The sequence below is a fragment of the Channa argus genome, chromosome 17, assembly GCF_033026475.1.
Source record: "Channa argus isolate prfri chromosome 17, Channa argus male v1.0, whole genome shotgun sequence".
NCBI lineage: Eukaryota > Metazoa > Chordata > Actinopteri > Anabantiformes > Channidae > Channa > Channa argus.
This window is the reverse complement of record NC_090213.1, coordinates 22093416-22113892: the sequence shown is the minus strand read 5'-3', so window position 1 is coordinate 22113892 and position 20477 is coordinate 22093416. Positions and strand designations below refer to the sequence as shown.

At 38.4% G+C, this 20477-nt stretch overlaps 1 protein-coding gene across 1 annotated transcript in view; it reads right to left on the bottom strand.

The window, feature by feature from the left end:
• Positions 1 to 2129: 2129 nt before the first annotated feature.
• lama4 (laminin, alpha 4) overlaps positions 2130 to 20477 on the bottom strand; it is a 34120-nt gene continuing 15772 nt past the window's right edge. Inside the window, exons 13-40 of the mRNA XM_067482018.1 lie at positions 18766 to 18959; positions 16346 to 16462; positions 15529 to 15677; positions 14867 to 15008; positions 14681 to 14774; positions 14472 to 14588; positions 13968 to 14153; positions 13752 to 13891; positions 12698 to 12862; positions 11701 to 11846; positions 10745 to 10907; positions 10494 to 10627; positions 9370 to 9541; positions 8924 to 9055; positions 8689 to 8831; positions 7890 to 8019; positions 7594 to 7731; positions 7319 to 7452; positions 6061 to 6225; positions 5766 to 5919; positions 5484 to 5677; positions 5170 to 5359; positions 4928 to 5083; positions 3868 to 4027; positions 3239 to 3366; positions 3063 to 3156; positions 2722 to 2841; positions 2130 to 2641 (exon numbers count right to left, since the gene is read on the bottom strand). Of these exons, the coding sequence (XP_067338119.1) occupies positions 2496 to 2641; positions 2722 to 2841; positions 3063 to 3156; positions 3239 to 3366; positions 3868 to 4027; positions 4928 to 5083; positions 5170 to 5359; positions 5484 to 5677; positions 5766 to 5919; positions 6061 to 6225; positions 7319 to 7452; positions 7594 to 7731; positions 7890 to 8019; positions 8689 to 8831; positions 8924 to 9055; positions 9370 to 9541; positions 10494 to 10627; positions 10745 to 10907; positions 11701 to 11846; positions 12698 to 12862; positions 13752 to 13891; positions 13968 to 14153; positions 14472 to 14588; positions 14681 to 14774; positions 14867 to 15008; positions 15529 to 15677; positions 16346 to 16462; positions 18766 to 18959 (4103 nt within the window). The 3' untranslated portion in view covers positions 2130 to 2495. The remainder of the gene's footprint in view (positions 2642 to 2721; positions 2842 to 3062; positions 3157 to 3238; positions 3367 to 3867; positions 4028 to 4927; positions 5084 to 5169; positions 5360 to 5483; positions 5678 to 5765; positions 5920 to 6060; positions 6226 to 7318; positions 7453 to 7593; positions 7732 to 7889; positions 8020 to 8688; positions 8832 to 8923; positions 9056 to 9369; positions 9542 to 10493; positions 10628 to 10744; positions 10908 to 11700; positions 11847 to 12697; positions 12863 to 13751; positions 13892 to 13967; positions 14154 to 14471; positions 14589 to 14680; positions 14775 to 14866; positions 15009 to 15528; positions 15678 to 16345; positions 16463 to 18765; positions 18960 to 20477) is intronic.

Genomic DNA, 20477 nt, shown 5'->3' with positions numbered 1-20477 from the left:
CATGGTAACGGCGTAATAGACGCAAGCTACACCTCCCCTTCCCTTTCTGCAGACAAATATGGCGGACTGGTAGTGATGGGAAGTTCGGCTCTTTTCAGAGAGCCGGCTCTTTTGGCTCAGCTCCTAAAGAAGAGCCGGCTCTTTCGACTCCTGAGCGGCTCTTAATTTAGGATTGTTTTATAGGCCTTTATTTTACCACCTTTGCAAAACCTCATGGTTTGTTTGTTGAAAATCCTTTCATGTGCAGTGTTTTCATGAGAATCCTTATAATTGCCTGATTTTGTGCATTTATTCTGTTACAAAACCATTTTTTTGTTTAATATTTAATCAAACTTTTTATTGCACAAATTAACAACAAAACAGCAAATAAATCCACAGGGCACAGTTGCTCACACAGCACCACTTTGTACTCTACTTGCCACACTTTTGCCACTCTTACTAGCTCCTCTGCCAGGTTTTCTGCAGTGTGTCTATCTGTGAACTCAAATCAGTCCAGAAGGAAAGATGTCATCTTGTAATTATCAATGAAATGGCAAGTGACAGCCATGAAAGACAGGTTGTTCTGGAGATCCAGCAGTCAGTTGTCAGGCAAACTGATGGAGCTTTTTTCACCCTTTCTTGCCATAATGCGTCTTCTGTGTCATATAGTTTAGGTATTGTTGTTTGGAACAATGTTTTTCTACTGAGTAGAGAATGTGGGATTTAAAGTTTTGACAAAACTTTTAAAACCTCTGTCCTCCACAATGGAAAAGGGTTGGAAATCAGTAGCTATCATTTTAGCCAACTCTTCATCAATGCTGTGCTGTTTGGGTGGGGTCATCACTTTCGGTATAAACTTATAACTTAAGCTTATTTTGCTTTGAGTTGCAGTAGGAGAGGTTGTACCTGCATGTGTGGGGAAGCCTGTAGATGCTGCTTCACTTGCTGTTTTTATGGGATGAGACACACCAGGATTGTACATGTGTGCTAGCTTGCCCTCTAACTGCACTATAGAATGGACAGTTCTCATATGTCTTTGCAGGTTTGTGGTGGAACCTGCTCTTAAAGTAATTTTCATCTTGCAGTGAACACACTCTGCTTTGCTGTTTCCATTATCTTTAAACTGGAGCCAGATGCTGCTTCTCATTCGGGTGTCACTCATAGTTTCAACTACACCAACAGTACACACTCTCCTCACCGCTATCTGACAGACAGTTAACTTGCAGTGGAGCACCGCTCCACTTCTTGCCACCCGACTCTCTGTTTTTACATAATGATGTGATCCCGTATCCTCACATGTGATTGGCCGCGATGCCATTGCTGACCAATCAAAACAAAGTTCTGCCGTAAGCAGAAATCAGGCTGAGCACTGAGGTAAGCAGCGAAACTAAAAAACTGGGAGCCGGCTCTCACTCGATGCGAGCCGGCTCTTCTGATTCACTACAAAGCATCGGCTCTCAGAGCCGCATCTTTTGCTCATGACACATCACTACGGACTGGAGACAACAGCCGGAAGGTGTGGACATGTGGACTTCGGATCTTTCGTTACTTCACAATAGGGTCTAGGCTTAAAATGAATGAGGTTTTTATGCCCTGCCACCTTGTCTGGAAGAGGATAAGATTCATAAAGGACATTGAGAAAAGACAAATACTGCCGCCATAACTTTCTTTTGTAACTATGAAACCGTTTGAAAATGTGATGTGTTGGAAGCAGATTGTACTGAGCTTTTAAAGCTGATGTCATCTGTAAATAAAAAAGCAAGAGGACAAAGTATTTAAGGAATTCTCATTAATACTCTCTAGGAGTGAATATAACCACGACTACAAAAAGTCTTTCTTGATTTTGACTATATTGCAGTAACACTAACAAGATAATGGCTATTAACAAAAAGCAGCAAAAACCCTGACACCCCAGGCTACACGTCACACTTTCCCCCAAAATAATTCTCAGTCATCCTTCAATATTTTTACATAGAAAGTTCACTTAATGGACAGCAGATGTCAGTGTTTCAATATTGATCTGTGCTTCAACATAACTTTTAGAAAGAAATAAAAAAGCTTACAAATTCCAGTTACATTTATCACAACTCAAGTAGAAAAGGACCACTTCAAATTCTAAAATTGGGACAATTAACAGAAATAAAGTCAAGTTTGCAGATGTATTATATGTTTTATTTATCAGGAAACAGTACAAAAAGAGAGTTGTATGAGAGTGTATAAAAAAATATGACAATGAAGCTAGAAAGAAAAGCAGATGCATCAAATGTGTCTTTGACTAAAGCTGAAAACTTTGATATAAACAATCCTGCAAAGTAATATATAGGATTTGAACAATTTGGTCATTTACTTGGTTTGAGACATTTTCATGTAAAAACAAACAACCAGCAAATTAAAAGAAACTTGAACAAATGTTTCGCTAGTAATAAGAATGACAGTACTTCTCTAATAGTTATGTTAAACAGAAAGAGATTTTTTTTAAATGTGCTTGGTCGGGGTTGTACTGATGATAATTAGTGTTATGCTGCTGGGCAGGTTCCGACACTCACTGCTCCACTGACTAGAACAGCTTTGCTGAAGCTCATGCGGCTGTTATTGATGGTGAGGTTCCTCACACAGCCCACGTAGGCCTTCTTGGTGGCAATGCTCTCAGGAAGGAAAAGATCTGAAAAGAGAACTATTGTCAGACAAGCGTGCTGCTTGTAACAAATAAGAAAATCACACAGAGTTATATTATTGACTCACCTGGAGCTCCACCAATAAATACTGGATTGCTAGTGCCTGTGGAGCTGGTATTCAGAGGTCCCACCACATGGCTAACCTCAGAGTCCACATCTAGCTGGACAACACTGGCATCTCGGATGACTGAGAACAAAGAGAGAATGCATCACTGCAGTTGAAAGCTCTTAAGAATCAAGTTCTAAAAACGTATAAAAAATGTGTCATGTTTGGTGTTGTTACTGTGCATGTGTACTGTAAGTCCTGTCAACAAATCTGTGCAAATCTGCACTAAACAGCACTGCACTTTAATCCTTTATTCCTCATTTCTTTTAATGGCTTTTAAGTGTTACAAAGGAAATTCTCACCGGTGATTCTGTGCCAGTTGCCAGCACATAAATCCTGCTTTGGAAACACCTTTGTGAAGTACTCATGGGTCCCATCATTTACAAGAATCACCACCTGGAAACACACATTCATATTGCATTCATGCTTTTAAAAATTCCGGTTTGATCTGACTTGAATAACTATGCCAATGACTTACTGCTCCTTGATAGATGTACATAGTGAAATAGCCATCTGCTGCACGCACATGCAGTAGCACACCAGATGCCACACGGGGACGCACCTCCATCGCTAGCTCAAACTTCAGGCCCAGGTCAAAAGATTCATCTGTGGGATGTAAACAGAGACAGGAAGATGAAGTGAAGAGTTCTGGACCTTATCCATTCTGGACCTCGACTCAGCCTTTTTTTTTCCTGTGGTGCATCCATGCATGAAATTACTCTATTCGCTCAGCAGCTGCAGCTCAGTTGCTAAGTTCCCTGGGGCCTTCACCTTCCCTGCTATTGTCTGCTCTCTCAGTTGAGACACTGTTTATGTCACAGCTGCACTGTGAGTTTCATGTTCCCTCTCCTAACCAATCTCTCCTCATGCACATGGGATGGTGAAAGAGAAGGATGCCTGTGAGCCTTCCAAAAGGAAATCTAATGAGCCATGTAATATAGCACATGCTCAGTTTCTAAACTGTGGTGGATTTAACGAAAATGTATGTGGGATTATTTTTGGGCAGAGGACTGTACAAAATCACGACTTGACAACTTCCATTTGGTTTCAGTATGAGTCCCTATATAAAAACCATCTTTTCATGTTGAGAAACAACCAGGAACGTACCCAAAACGACATATCCTCCTTCCTCTGAGAAGTATGTTCCTGCCTCAGAGTGTCCCTCAAAGCAAGGAGTGACCCCAAAAGTCTCTGTCACTGAGGACAGCAACTGTCCATCAAGCTGAAAGTTCTTCAAACAGCCAGTGAAGCTGTAAGCAGAGTTTTTCTAAAGAGACAGACATGGAAACATACATCAGAAGATATTATTATTATTATTAGGGGCTTCTTGTAAATATAACATACATTTAGAAAAAGTCTCTAATCATGGATATATTCCTGAACAACTGCGATTATTGTTACTGGGCACAGCCCTCTGAAGTTATGGTTACATATTTATAGTTTGAAAGAACTCGGATAAAAGACATAAAATGCCCATTCAACAAACACAAAAAGATGCAAAAACGCTTATAAATTGTGAATTGGTTAAAACTCCAAAAAGAGATGCAAAAAATGTCCACAAACCTATAACATATACAACCCCCTGAGTGAAAACAACTGTAACATTACCTTAAAATTCAAAATGAACAGAAAGGGTGTTTACCTGACTATTCTCCTAAAGTCATAATGTGTTCACGTGTTTAATCCATAAATTACTGTATAAAATTGTCCTTTGCTTAGTTTCCACATTTTCTTATGCTACAGCTTTATTTCAAAATGATCATGGTTGTCTTAAAAGTTCACCTCTCACCTTAAATGCTTCAGTTCTGTCCAACTTGCTCACAGAGGAAGGCTTTTAAACTTGTTAAGTACTTGACACTTTAATGGTCACCTGGGGGTTGTTTTTCCATCTGCTTTGTTCTTGGAGTTACATAAGTTTGAGTATGAACAACTTTGGTGCAACTGTGTAGTGAGTATTTTTCATATTTCATATCATTTTTCATGTTTGAATGTAGCAGGTTAACAGAACACCTGTTAACTGTTAACTGACACTTCATTTTAAGGAAGATATCAAAATCTAAAAAACAGTTTTGTAAAAGGTTACCATAGAATATTAATATATTTAAAACAAGCTCTGCTCTGTAGGTTTCTATTGTTAGTACCTCTTTTCCTTAACCCGAATGTTTACCTGAATATTCTTCTCAGCCCTTCTTGGAGGAACTCCTCCGACATAGAGGGGACTGCTGACATACCAAGAGACATTGCTTTCTTGCACTCTGTCTTCCAGCACTGTGAGCCCATCCAGTATTAACTTCCCCATACTCCCATCTCGTATAATAATAACCTTCAGCAGAAGATGAGAGACAGTTACAGGCTCACGCAAACATATTGTACTGGCAGATGGAATAAGCTTAAGCTCCATGAACTTACATTATGCCATGCATCATCATTGTATTTCTCTTCAGTCATGATTATGACTCTTTGGTCAGCTACATTGAAGGTGTACACCAGCTTCCCATGGGCCAAGAACAGAGCCATGAAGTTGTCTTCTTGGACATCAGACACATAAAAGATGAGGCCAAAGGATGAATGGGTCTTCATGGATAAGGAGAAGTGGGACCTAGGATGCGGAAGGTGCATTTAACCATGTGTGCAGACAAAGAAACCCTTTAAAGAGTTTGTATGCTGAGTGCAATTTTGCTCAGATCTAATCTTAAGGTAACTTCTAGGCCCCTTAGATTTACCTGTCGGAGAGGGAGTCTGGGAGGTCTGAGTAGTGCTGCCTGCTGTTGGCAATGCCACCATAGTGGAAGGCTTGTTTAGTTCCTCTGGGACTTGAAGAAAGGTAGCAGGGCTTAATGTTTGACTGTGATAACTCCGATGGCTCATCATTCAGTTCCATCAAACCAGGACCACGGGTGGACCTGTGCCTAGTAACCTTTGAAAGAGTGGATTATTTAGCATTTTTTATCAAAAAAAAAAAATATCCATCCCAAAAAAAGCCAGGGTTCATTATTCATTCTTACCTTGTGTGATTGGTCATGATTAGCTATTGAGATGTTATCTCTTTGCCTTGACAGCAGAGCAGCAGGGGGGCGCTGGACTGGGCAGTCCTGCAACAAAGTCTGGACCTTCTCTGTGTACCGCTGAAAGTCCTCAGGCTCAATATCCCGGTCTTGTCTGCAGAAACAGAGATAGGTGGAGTGACAAAGAGAAAGTGAAAGAGGGCCCTCAACACCATCAGCAGCACTCAGCTTACAGTTTTATATGTCACAAATGGCCACCCAACAATTCTGTTGTGATGTATCATTCAGTAGTCACCTGTTGATGTAGGCATAGCTGATACAGCCTGTGAAGTTTTTAAAGCTGCTGCTTGGAGACCCTCCAAAGTAGAAGATCTGTAAATCAGAATCTGATGTGGTTCTTGTAGCTGACGATGGACGTTTCTTATCCTGTTTGTCTTTGTCATCCACCAACAGAGAATACCTAAAATCAAAATGCTAACTAGTCACTCGAAACATTCGGCCAGTTTTCTTTAGTTGCCAGTGCACCTACATTTGGTAACATCATTCCCAGTTTGTGCTTGTTCATGCTGTTATGCTGGAGTGACTTCTTGTTTCTGTACCTCACCAGGAAGTCACTCCTAAAATAGAGGACAGAGCACACTACAGAGAACCAACAGACTACACAAAAACAATTAATAAGGACAGAAGTGCTAAGACTAGGGCTAAGAAAACCTAGAGGGAACCTAGAGAATGCTAAATGCAGGAGGGAGGGGAGCAAGAAAAACTAGAACATGAGGAAGAAACTATGTGAATAAGAAAAAACAATTGCAATATCACTGAGAAAACAGGGGAACAAAACACACACATACAAAAGGAAAGACCAGGGGAAAAATACGGGAAACTGCTGGGCAAATATTAACAAAACTGAGGAGTGTGGGCAAAACCACCAATCTGGACCAGTAATAATAAAAGGCAGACAAAAGAACTACCAGGGTCAGATTACAACAATAGAATAAGAGTCCAAACTGGAAAACACAGAGCCCAGAAGCAGAGGTAAAGCAGCGAGAAGATCTGACAGATGACTCTAGGAAGACCCGGGTTTAAATATGCAAGGGAACAGGGGAACACAATCAGAGCAGATGTTGAGTGGTGAAGTAGCTGGAATAACTAGACAGGAAGTGGAACAGATGGATTACAAAATAAAAGCTAGGAGACAGAAAGCAGGGACGTGCAAAACAGGGTGAGAGAGGAAACAAGAGTGAAAGGCAGAGATTGATGGGAATAGAGGAAGAGAAAGAGAAGTAGGGGCAGATAGGGGGAGTTGTATAAGAATTGACAAAAGGTAGGTTGTGAGAGTGGGTAGATTGGTGCATGAAAGGCCACAAGGTGAAGGTGAGTAGAGTCCAGTGTCAGATTCATGACATAATGTGGTTAAAGTACACATTCACGGACTTTGTTGAAGGATTTTTTAAAATACAAATTTGGATATTTGTTTCCTTTCAGTTTATCCGAAAGGTTCAGGTCTAGGTGACTGATAGTAGAGACAGCTAGATGTTGCAAAGTGAAGCACTTACTTTTGTCTGTTCACTGAGGCCACTAAGAAATGTGTTCTTCCATCATTATATTGTTTCTTTTGTAATTTGACCTTTGTTCCTCTGACATTCAGCACCACTCCCCCGTTATCCAGGGAGATGCTGACCTCATCAGACTTAAAAAGAAGAAATGTAACTGTTACTCAGCAGCACAACAATGCTTTAAAAAGAATGCTCTATTATTGACAGTAGAACTTTTGTGAAGGAACAGGAAACAGTACTATAAACATCAATAAATACATGCATTGGGGACGTACCCCTTCACTGTGGTAGAACAGAAGTCCGCTGGGCTGTAGTGTTCTGAAGTTAAAGCCTCCCTCAAAGTTTTCAAAGGGTGAAATCTTTGCTGTGGATCCAAGGTAGCCTTTTCCAGTGAAATAGGCTTTACGCGACATCTGTCATAATAAGAAAATAACTCACCTTTATCACTTTTCAGTTGCCATTCACGTTTCACTGCTAGAGATCATTGATGCTCTAATGGGACTTTGATTGACTTGTGATAGCTATTTGCCTAGAACAGCTAGAACAACAGTGAAGATTTGTGTGTACTTACAAAAGACTCCTCAGGGCAGCCACTACTAATGCCAATGGTGCCTGGCTCCTCCAGCAGGTTAAAGTCTTTCTTCTGGAACTGGAAACCTTTTACACAGCCTTTCAGACCAACTGCAGCAGCCAGCTCTGGCCTGTGGTAATACACATTTATCACCAATTACAGTATAGAGAATATGATGTTGACGTCACATTGTGGTAACTGCTGCGAGGATGCAGGCACCATCTTGTCAAACACCTCCCTGCCCTTTTTTTGGTCATTTGAAGTATGTGTTTTGACTTTCTGTCATGATTCTGAAAAGTGTTGGCAAGGTAGACCAGCAGAGGAGTCCTGGCTTACTGCTGTAAGTACAACAAATGTACTCAAATTAGCAGATCTTGGACTTAGCCACTGAAAAACTATTCATGTATTTGTCGTTATTAGTTTTTTAAATACTATTGCTTATTATTGTAATTTATTTTTTCCATGTTGGATCAGTTTTGTTCCCCTTCATCTTTTCCCACCTCCATCAAATTTGAACACTTTTAAGAACTTTTTATCCAACAAAAGATATGCAGAAAATCATTTAAACCCCTTTAACAGGCACATGTAAAAATACTGCATACAGTAGATTACAAGATGAAGCCCACGTTCCCCAAAAGTTAACTTGTTGTGACATAACTTCATACACATTTTCTAGGGTAAATTTTAAGCGACTTGGTTATTTACAATATGTAAAAAACATAATTTGCCTAAATTTTATACTTTCATGTGATTTACTATTAGAACCAAATATGTTTTTTTACAGTTATATTTAACTCACCTGGATTTGAGGATGCTTGATGGAGCCCCACCTATGTAGATATCTGAGAATGGCAGTGTGGTTTTAGGATTCTCCATAGATTTTACATGGCTCTTGTCCACCAGCAAGATTACCTTCTTTGACTGATGGTAGATGACTGACACCTGTGCAATTGGTCCATTGACCATTAGATCAACACATTTACATTTTAACGTTGAATCTGTTCAGACAACTAGAATTAAAATAGTGAATGTACCTCATGGTATCGTGCATCATTTATTTGCAACTTCGGTAAGTTATTCTCTAAAAATTTTGGCCCAGTGCTGAAGCCAAAGTCATATGTTAGGTGAAGAAAGCCATTCTTTAATTCTAAAAGGAAGAAGTTCTCCTGGAAAGGAAAATATTAAATGTTAGCATTTATCTAAATTTAAAACTCAAAAGATGCTTCTACAATTTAGTTATTAAGTATTTGACTGTGTAAAAGAAATCTGACACAGTGTAATATGATTCAAATATAATAATGTAAGATTCATGGGCAAATGTCTTCTAGATTTTCCAAGCTTTTGGTATCCAGACATACAGAACTGCACCAAACATCATATTGATAATAAGGCCACCTATGTAACTACCATAGACATAGACTGGTTTCAAGTCCAGGGGAAATACATTTCAATTGAAAATTAGAAGAGGTTTTAGACTTACCCCACTGACCATGAAGAAAAGTATACCATCATTTGCAACCGTTCGTACTGCAATATCAAATCTTGTGACAACACCAAATTTGCCCCTCCTCTCAATATTATGGATGAGTGCGTAGCCTGCTCCATCGAACAGGTAGCTGGCAATGCGACTCTGTGAGAATGCCAACTTGTACCTGAGAGAAGATGGAGAAATGGAACTGGATACTTTGAACAACAACATTTACATTTAGTTTAAAAAACGATTTTAAAATTATTGTCATTTGTATGGTGCTAACAAAAGTGCATTAGGTCTGTTAACCCCCACCAACCCCCCAAATACAGCAGTGACAGGTAACACAGTCACTTCTATATATATAAATAATATAAATATATAAATAATGCTTGTTGGTCCATCATGAAGACTATTGCCTTGTGCTTCGGCGTTGGTGACAAACAACACAAAACACTGTACACAAGACATCCCTGTGGAGAATATGGTGGAGATGTGAACCAGAGGAAATGTAGTGGGACAAAACTCACATTAATTAATTTTTTTATTTATTGTACGATAAATGGACATGACTTTGATAGTTTTTGCTGTCCTTAATACTGTTTTAGCAGAACACCTTAAGCTGAATGTTGTTTGACAGTTGCTAATAACCAAGGTGATCAAACAGCTGATTGAATATTTATCTGTACCTTAAACTCAGGATGGTTGTTTGAATGGACAATTCCTCTATTCTTGTTGTGACTGGACTGTAAGTTTCTCCTTGTGCATGCAGTTTACATTAAAAAAATGTAGCGTCTTCTTCTGTTAAAAGCTGCAAGTGAGGTGCGTTCAGGGGCACTACAAAGTGTAGGTCTGTATTTTGTCAGAAAGTGGCTCTTTGCAATGTGGGCAGTGCCCCCCCCCACCCCATAGTATCATACCAACATAGGATATACAGCAGTGAACAGATAAAAGGGACTCTTTTGTTGTGGTTTTGTCCAAGTAATGTCCATCTCATATTAAAGCATCTCAAAATTGTGGCCTTTGAAAATGCTTAGAATAAATACTTTTGAAAACCACTAAAAAACATTAATCTCAAGCCCTGCTTGTGTGTACTGTACTCTGGGAAAATATTTCACAGATGAGTAAATGTGTACCTGGGGCATGGTTGTGATGTAGTCACGTTCATTTTGTGAGTCTCCTTGAAATTGTACAGACTGATGACGTCATTGTTGAGTGAGGCCAACTCAATGCAGCCCACAAAAGGAGCCAGACTCAGAGGAGGTGGAAGCTAGGTTGAAAACAATAGAACATAGTGAAATGTCATTTTTTTAGGAATGATTTAAGATGGATAAATAATAACTTATTTGTAATGAGAGACATTTATACACACTATAAAATGATTTACCGTGATATCTGGAGGGACACCACCAACAAAAAAAACTAGATCCTTAGGGTCAACATCAAACAGTGAGTCGGTGCCTGGAGCCTCGCCTTTCTGGATAAACTTCTGCTCATCTGTGAAGCTCTGACTGGGGATGGTGAGCAAGACTTTTCCATGCCTGCCCAGCCTGCAATAGGAGAGCACATAGACAAATGACTAGTTTTTTCTCCATCTGCTAATGAGATATGTTTTCTCATCATACAAGTGTTCCAAGACTGATTCAACTAACTTCCTTAACTGCACAAACTTGCTTTTTTGAGTATTTCCTGTATATGAACAGGTGTGCAATCATGTCAATCATTACTATAATCTGTGCCACTAAACTTCAACATGATGCTTGGGGCCACCTGTTCCAATCAGTTTCACCCATTATTCTATTATCCTCAGTGGCTTAGTTAGACCTGAAGTGTGTTGACATTGCTGACATTTAATGCCTTCTTTAATGCTTGTAATTTTTCATTATATAAATATTTATGTTATTTGAAGTTAGGTAGTTTAATAATCTTCATATTATATTAATATAACATGAGGTGCACAGAAACAGCTGGTAAAAATGTATTTTTTGCACACACATTTAAAGGAACTTGTACTTTTCTCCCTTTAGATGAGTAAAAACAATTAAATCAGTACTTCTGCTTTTACCAAAGGTTTTTACACAAGTATCGCACTTTGAATTGAGTAAATAACATGAGAGTAATATAAATTTAAAACTGAATAAATTAGAATTTGTGGTGTTGTAAACGAACTATATTGCTTAGGTCTGGTTTTTGGAGAGTCATATTGCTCGGATCCTAACTTGTTCTTTATATACTGTCTGTATTAATAAATATTAATATTTCTGAGTAAACATTTTGGTAAGAATGTATGTACTCATGGTTGAGTGAGGTCATCTATACCTAAAGCTCCATAACAGATATTACCTTTCTACTTTGATGTAGTTAAAGACTGCAGGCCATTGGCTGACAGGCTTTGAGCTCACAGGAATCTCAACATCTTCACCCCCCAGGTTGTACACATACACTAGGTTGTCATTCTTGATAGCCAGACCCATGTAGTCTTTGTTGCCCTGAAGACAGAAACAGTATAAATCATCAATTGTGAGTTTTTTTTATCTTGGCCTTTATTTTAGCACTGTGCAATAGTTGAACACTTTAATATGTGTTATAATAATAATAATAATAATAATAATAATAATAATAATAATAATAATAATAATAATAATAATAATAATAATAATAATAATAATAATAATAATACATTTAATTTATAAAGCACTTTGTTTGTCAACAAATCTCAAAGTGCTACACAAGCAGATGTGTTGTCTAATGGGAATTATTATTTTACCATTTAATACACTGGTTTCAAATGTATCAATACTCTTCATTTGGGACTTACAGTAGTGTTCATGCTGAGGTTTGTATTCAGCAGTGAAAAGCTATAGACAAACATTACAGTGAATTTGTAAAGAAAAGAGAGAGGCCTCACATGGGTTACTGCAGTCTTTCAGTGCCATGGTGGGTGGGCGATTATGGTATTTATGCAAATGAACGCATACGTTGAAAGCACACACATGCATTATTGTTGCAGGCGTCTCTTGGAGACCTTTTGAAAGATACTATGCCCTTTCAAGGGCATTCATGAGAGCAGTCATTCCTGCTGTCCCATGATCACAGCAAACTATTCATGTCCACAAGCTTCCCCTGCCTTTTATCTTGCCTTGGGACTCTGTACATGTATCAGCGGAAGATGTGGGTAACAGGCCTGAACTGAGCTAAGCTGTGTGTACATCTGTAGTTGTTTCCCACAACTACTGTTATGTCGTTTAATAGCTCCCATGTGCATGTTCTTAACATTCCTACTGGTAAGGATTAATTTTGTCTTAACAGGACCAAATTCGGTTTGCTCTAGATGTCTTACATGTCTGTCTCCCAGGTACAAGATGAAACGGTCCTCTATGGGATCCTTATCAGGGTCCACTCTCATAAACAAGCTGATGGATGTTACTGTCTTGAGTTCTTCAAGGTTACTAAGAGGATGGACCTCCACCGAGGACTGGCCGTTGAACTTCATGGACACCTGGACCTGAGATAGAGATCAAACCAAGATGACTAAAAGCATATAATTATCTCAATATGAGGACTTGTTTTGGGGCTTTAAACTGCATAAAAAAATTCATACACTCCTTGGACAAAAAAGTAACAACCTGGATTTAACTAAGCAAAATAATTGCTGATAATTGCTGCATTGATTATATGTCTCAGCTGGCAACAAGTTGTTCAACCCTAACTGAACCCTAACAACAAACATTAGCTGACTAACTGAATATACTGAAGAGGTATTAATCAATTGATTTTTTCCCCTGATGCCACAGGTATGTTTCAAGATGACAATGCCATGATTGATTGATTTCAAATTGTGAAAGAGTAGTTCAGGGAGTCTGAGAAATCATTTTCACGCATGGATCTGCCACCCCAACACCACTGAGAATCTTTAAGAAGTGTTGGAAAGAACTTTACACAGTGGTCCAACTCTCCCATTGCATAACCTTAATGGGATGATGCCATAGCAAAAGCATGCCATTATTAAAACTGAAGTTGGTCCAAAGGTGGTCCAAAGTTAGAGGGGGAGGGACTTTTTAGGGGGGCCTGGCAATGTATGGATATAATATTAATATAATATAATAATTTTATGAATATAATATTCAGAATGAGGAAGTTTAACATAAGCGATGGTAACTTTTTACTTTTATATGATTACTTTTGTCTTGATCTACGGCCCATTCACACTTCATCTCTCAGTACTTGCTAGATCTAACTTTGGATATTATGTTGTGTTTCTTAGCATTTCCATGTGTCATGGTTCAGTAATAAATACATCTTGCTATATTTTGTCAGCAATAAGGCAACATGCTGGATTTGCATATTCCTCAGAAGCTACAACACTGTATGTCTGTTGAGAGTTATTAACTCACTTTCTTAGCCACACTCCTAGCCTGAGCTATGAGCTCTCTGATCCTCATGATGTTGGTCGTCACATTGCTTACAGGCTTCTTCTGCTCGACTACCTTGAGCTTGTCCAGCAGTGCAGGAACGAGGTCATTTAGGTTCCCCACTGAAAAAAAACGTAATTATTTGATTTTTTTTTTTAAATTGTGACATACCAGGAGAACTTGTTTTTAATCTGATACCTGTGTCCACAGCAGAGACAACAGCTTGTTCGTAAGCATGTGTTGAGTATTCATTGTTTCTCATATTATTGGCCCACTCCTCAACCTTGCTGCTAATGGGGGTGATGGTTTGAAGGACCTCTGATGAGCGGTTAAGAGTCTCCTCAGCCACCTTAAGGGTAAACTCCAGACGTTGAGGTGTTCTGTCTGGGAATAGATGCAAAAGATGAGCACTTTCTGATACAATATCTAAATATCTACAGCATGTAGAAGAGGGACAATGAAACCCAGTGCTCATACAGCAGGGTAGGTTACCAAAATGTCTTTCATAAAACATAACAAAAGAAAAAAACAACAATTTTTCAATAACAATTGCATAACTGAACTGATCATTTCTAGAAGCTATGTCTTCTAGAAATGGTAAACTTCTCCCTATTTCTCTAGTACTAAACAAGTTTTAAAAAGTGTGAACTGAAAACAAATAAATTATGTTTGTTCCTGTAAAAAAGCTAAATATCATCTTACCAGTTTGAATTCCACTAATATCCTCCACTATATCCGCAAGTTTTTTGGTGTTCTTTTCCATTGTCTCTTTGGTTTCCTCTATGTATTTAATCTTGTCAATCACCTCATATTCAACGTCTGTAACAGAAAAAAATCCAGCCCATGACACAGAGCCATTTGATAATATGCACTAATACCTTGTGACTATTAAATACTGTGAAACTCCTTACCCGCTTGTTCTAAACGTAATGATTTCGATTCATTTAAAACATTGTTACTCTGTGTTACCAGGTAACCAAGCTGTGTGTTAATCCCGGTAATAGCCTAAAACACAGGAAACATCAGATGAACGCTAGAACACTGTCAGAATTGGATTAAAGCAAATCTGTGTTGTATAATAGTATGACATGTCATACATCCTCAGCTCGTTGGGATAAGTTGAGAGTGGTGAGTGAGGTGATGTTGGCATCATCAACATATTTCACTATGTTGTTGTAGACATTAGCAGCACTTATTGCTCTCTGCACAAAGCCATTGGCATCGCTCTCTCTGAGATCCCTAGTGGAGACAGAATAGAAGAGTGTTTCTCTTGTTCATAAAAGCATCAGAATCTCCTAGTACTTATGGTAATCATATTGAAATAATACTGAAGTAATCAATCAGTATTTAAATAAACAGTGGATTTATGTAACAGTGGAATGTTTTACGGACCTTTTAAAAAAAACTAAATACCCTAGCTGATGCTAACTTTTTTTTACCTCCTCCAAACAGACAGAAAAGGGCAAAAAAATTAGTGAATACAGCTTTAATTAAAAAAAATAAAAAATAAAATCAATCAGTAATTAAATGCATATAACATTTAACTTGTAGTAAAAGTGCAATCAATTAGTGTCTTGGGAAGAGCATGAAGTTAATGCATGAAATGTTAATTAATCCCAACAAATGGCCTAATTAGTGGCAACAAATGGCTCAGGGCTCTCTGTCACAGCCTGGACAGATAAGAATTATGACAGTGTAATACAGTGCTGGTTTACTCTTTTAAAGTTTTGTGTAACAAATAAGTTTAAAGGGTGCTCACTCCTCCAGTTCATTGGCCTGTCTCTCCAGCTCCTCTGCGTGCTCGTCTGCCCTCTGAACCAGATCTCTGTCAGCCAGTGACAGACGCTTTGTCTTTTCCATCAGCTTTTGGCTGGCACCATCGATTGCTGCGTGGTACTCAGTCACATTCTTTTCACACACAGATGCACATTAGCAAACACACAACATAGAAATTCATACACATATGATTTTTTTATTTAAAAACATTCCCCTGAGTAAGAAATGATGTTTTTATCTTGGGTTGACACAAAGACCAAAGTATGAGAATAACCAAACACACACACAGACACACAGACACACAGACACACACACACACACACACAGACACACACACAGACACACAGACACACACACACACACAGAGACACACACACACACACACACACACACACACACACACACACACAAACAGAGGGTAATGTTGTTACCCCTGCATAATGGAATTCCCTACAGAGTAACTAAATGGAGGGTTTCTAGTCTAAAAAGGGTGTCTTGTTTGAGGACACTATTCAATCCACAAATTGCCTCCAAATCAAATTGGCCAGCTTCAGAATTTGACATAGGCTGGGTCTCAAAAAGCCATTTAATGAAAATATTCAGTGCCCAAGGATATTTCAACCCCATTTGACAGTATTGAGATTAGAATACACACTTCTTATTCCAGTGGGCTATAAAGAAAGCCTGACTGTTATTTGACGGCAGGTGCCCAGAGTTTTATAGTGTCACATTTGACCTCAGTTTATTAAAAGCCTGGGGCTCCTGTCAATCACAGGTCCTCTCAATGACATAGTCCTCACCTGCACTATAGCATCCGCCTCAGCCACAGTCATCTCTGTGTTAGAGATTAGGCCTCTGGCTTCATCAAGTGTGTCATTAACAACAGTGTGGTCCTCTGTCAGCCTCTGCTGCTTTGCCTAGGGGCACAAGGAAACAAATACGGTGAATGCAAGCCTTAGAACTTTTTTCTTCAATACTGTTGTCCTTTAATTATTTAGGATACTGCAAAGATACCACTAATATAAATTTAAAAGCAGGAACAAAACATGCTTAGCATCTCAAATCCCTAGTACCTCCAGTCACATATGTCACATACACTATATCTTGATCTCAGGAGAGACTTAAGTACAGCATAGATTAAGAAATATAGATCTGGTCATACTAAACAGGAAGTTAAATACATGCAGCTAACATATACATAAGAGGCATAGCAAAAACACATGAACCATCATGGACCATTATGGGTGTCACTAAATAGATGATAGTTTGAAGGTTTTGACAGCTGTTGTTTATGTACCTACATGCATAACCATGTGAATCACACATTTCTTTACCTATGATTTCAGCCTTTATGCTAAGCTAAGCTAATAACCCAATGAACTGTGTGATAAAAATTTAGCTTGTTTTAATCATAAACCACCAAATTATGCATGTAATAAAGTAATTTGACACCACTTTATTTTGAAAAGTCCTAATTTCCTAATCATTTTTGGAGGTTTCCTAGGTTAAATAAACTTTTGTTTATTTAGTGTTGAGTGAAATACATTGACTGAATATGAATGCCATTGAAACCCTGGTAAGAATTTATTACTCATCAATTTATTGTAATTGTAATTTTTTTAATCTGAATGTATCTTTGAATATATTTCACATCAACTGTAGCAATTGATTACCCCCAGTTTGAAATGTAATTATTACCAAATTATACAGTTTTCTTTCTTTACAGCTCCATAAAAAGGAGGTGAAATGTGGTTGAAAGTTTAGGGTACCCACACCCAACATTTACTTTGACTGCTGCATGACTGAATATGTCACAGTGCTGAGATCATTTGATTTCTTTGGTAACCCAGCAGTGTGCACTCTGCTGAGGCAAGGAAAGGCCCCAGATTAGGAGACTCTCTGTGTTTGGTTAATGCACCATTCATGGCATTGATTTACACCCGAGACCCTGATTATGGAGATCCCCACTCCTGATAACACACACACACGCACACACACATAGCTCAGCTGTTGTGCTGAGCAGTAGATACACACATAATTCCTACTAATTCATAAAAGACTTAGTATGTATTACAACTTTCTTGAGCCAAATTCCAACCAATTGATCTTTTACACTATTGTAAATAAACCTAACATTAAAATGGAGCATTTAACCCCTTTAATACAAATTATGTTTATTTACAGTTGCCATTCACTTTTGCTGCACATTTGTACTGCTTGGGAAATTTATTTTCAAGTAAAAAAACATTTTACTCATGAATCCACACACAATGATGCAGGACAAATTAAAAGGACAAATTAAAGACGTCTTTGAGAACATTCCATTTCAAACTGTGTTCAGGTTCTTTCTGTTTGTTTTAGGTTGACCGGTTTATAAGAAGTCCCAGAATACACAAAGTCAGGACAAAAACCAAGATATAAAGTCCATTCTACAAAGGTTTATCTCAGCATCAGGGACAGGGGGACTGGTCAGAATTAAAGGTAGAATGAATACAGCTAAATTCATAATTTCATTAGTTAGTGATTTATCAAGCCCATAATTATTGCCTGGATTGTTGCCTACTGCCTGTCGTCATTGTTATTATCGACAAGATGTATGTTGCTACATTCAGCAGGTGCAGTTGGTGCCATACTATTACTGCAACTACTACTACTACTAATAATAATCATAACATTAGTTTATAGGTCCCTTTTCTAAACTTCATTTACAAAGTGTTTCAAACAAACAACCCCTTCCATCAAATTTGGTGAAGCTTGAGAGGATCTATCATGAAGAGTAGGATAAACTGTGCATTTCAGATGTGAAAATATTCAAGATTCAAGATTCAAAGAACTTCATTGATCCCATAGTCAAATATTACCATTTTAAAATAAATTTGCGGAGGCAAATAATTCTTTCAACATCTTAATGCAATGAAAATGAACAGAGGCCTGAAAATAGTCTTGTGGCATACAATAATGTTTCCTGGTGTTTCTCCTTCATTCATTTTAAATGTCAATGTGTCCGATTAATAAAATGAAAGTTAAAAAAGGTTTTCTGCAGCATAAGCTTGGCTCTCCTAAAGAGAGTCCTCTCCTCTGTTAACATAGTCACAGATCACTTTTGAGGTATGTGAGGTAGTTAGGCAGAAATAGAGTGTACATAATCAACACTATGCATATCAGGCTGTATTAGATGAGGGGTTCAGTTTTTCTGAAATAATGGATCATGGGAAATCACCTCATTCCTCTGGACTTTAAGGATGCTGGCTCTGTTCTTTTCCTCTGTCAGTTGGACTGTGCTGGCTGCTTTCTGGAGAATTTTCTGAGCACCTGACAGCTCAGTAGAGAAACGGGACAGAACCTCTCTTACAGGTGGGAGGCGGTTGTCTGTGATCATCAACTTCTTCTCCAACTGACGGATGCGCCTTAGCACTAGAAGCACAGTCAGAAACCCCAGCCATTACTTCATCATCATAAGTGTCCCATTTGAATGAATCAGGAACTGCTACTCTAGACACTTAGGCGAAACTCTGCTGCATTTCTGTGTGTGTATCCACGTGTACTTGTGTTTTAAGCAACACAGTAATTTCCAATATTTTTTTCTGTAAAGAGACTAGCACTGACATAAGCTCATAGGTTTAGATCATGTACTTAAGTAAAAGTTAATACTACAAATGTTGAAATACTCACATGTACAAATATAAGTCCTGCATTCACAATGTTATTTAATAAAAGCTCAAAACATTTTAAGTACCTAAAGAAAACTACTCCCTCTGCAGAATGACTCATTTCACATCACTGAATCTTGAAATTTAATTGATGCATTAATATGTTCGTCGCTGTAATGATGCAGCTGGTAACAATAGAGCTAACTAGAACAATTTATACACTGCTTTGAGCAGATGATTTAAATTTATTTTTTATTTATTTATATATTTTTAAATTACTTAATGTACTGCTGGGTAGTTTGTGAAGAACAAATAGTAACTAGTAAAACTCAAATTATCTGGGTGAGGCTGGGCCGCATCAGGTATTACACAGAAAAAGCTTTGTTAAAAAATCTAATCTTCTTAAACATCACTACTACTCTTGCCTACTTCTTGCTGCCAGAGACCTGGCAGTGCTTCCTCTGACATAGCTGAGACACATTTGGCTTGAGGGTGGAAGCAGTTGAGACCCTCAGTATGGCTTGAAGATGATCGTCAGTAAGTCTGGACCTGTACTTGGACTTATTGAAGTTCAAGTTAGAGAAAAACGTTTTACACAAATATGTGCTCCAAAAAGGCACAGGCTCAGGGGAGCCGGGGGTCAATTCTCTCAAAAATTGCTCAAGCTTGTCTGCTTTTCCACTCACCTCCCTGAACTTGGCTTTGAGGTCAGAGTCTCACTGCATGTCAATGAGCTCCATTTGAAGCACAGGAGGGGCATCTTGCACATTAAAGAAGAAGGGGTCATGTCTTTTATGATGACATGAACATTATAACATTAGTACTGTAGATGGTAGAAAGTACCAGGATAGCAAGCGCAAAAAAGTCGACTGCTACCGGGCTGTTCATTTTCAGCAAGGACAGTGGGACACCATTATTTATTATATAAAACAATAGGATGCAGCCATGGAGGCGTTATTTACTGGCTTTTTATTTTCTAAAATAACCTCATGGATTCAGCGGTACGTCCTAGCCACGGCCCAATCTATGTGGAACCTACGTTCAGCTCCAGCTTACCCAAAAAATAACCTTCCACACACAACGTGGTAAAGTTCTCATGTCCTACGGGCCGCGAGTTTGAGACCCCTGTAGTAAAGTAAAAGTACAGCAATTGCCTCTGAAATGTGGTGAAGTCGAAATACCTTAAAATTGTACTGTACTCAAAAAAATTGAACAATATAAATAAATGTACTTTCCACTACTGATTATCCATTTGTTGTTCCATTTGAATGTCTTTCTCTTT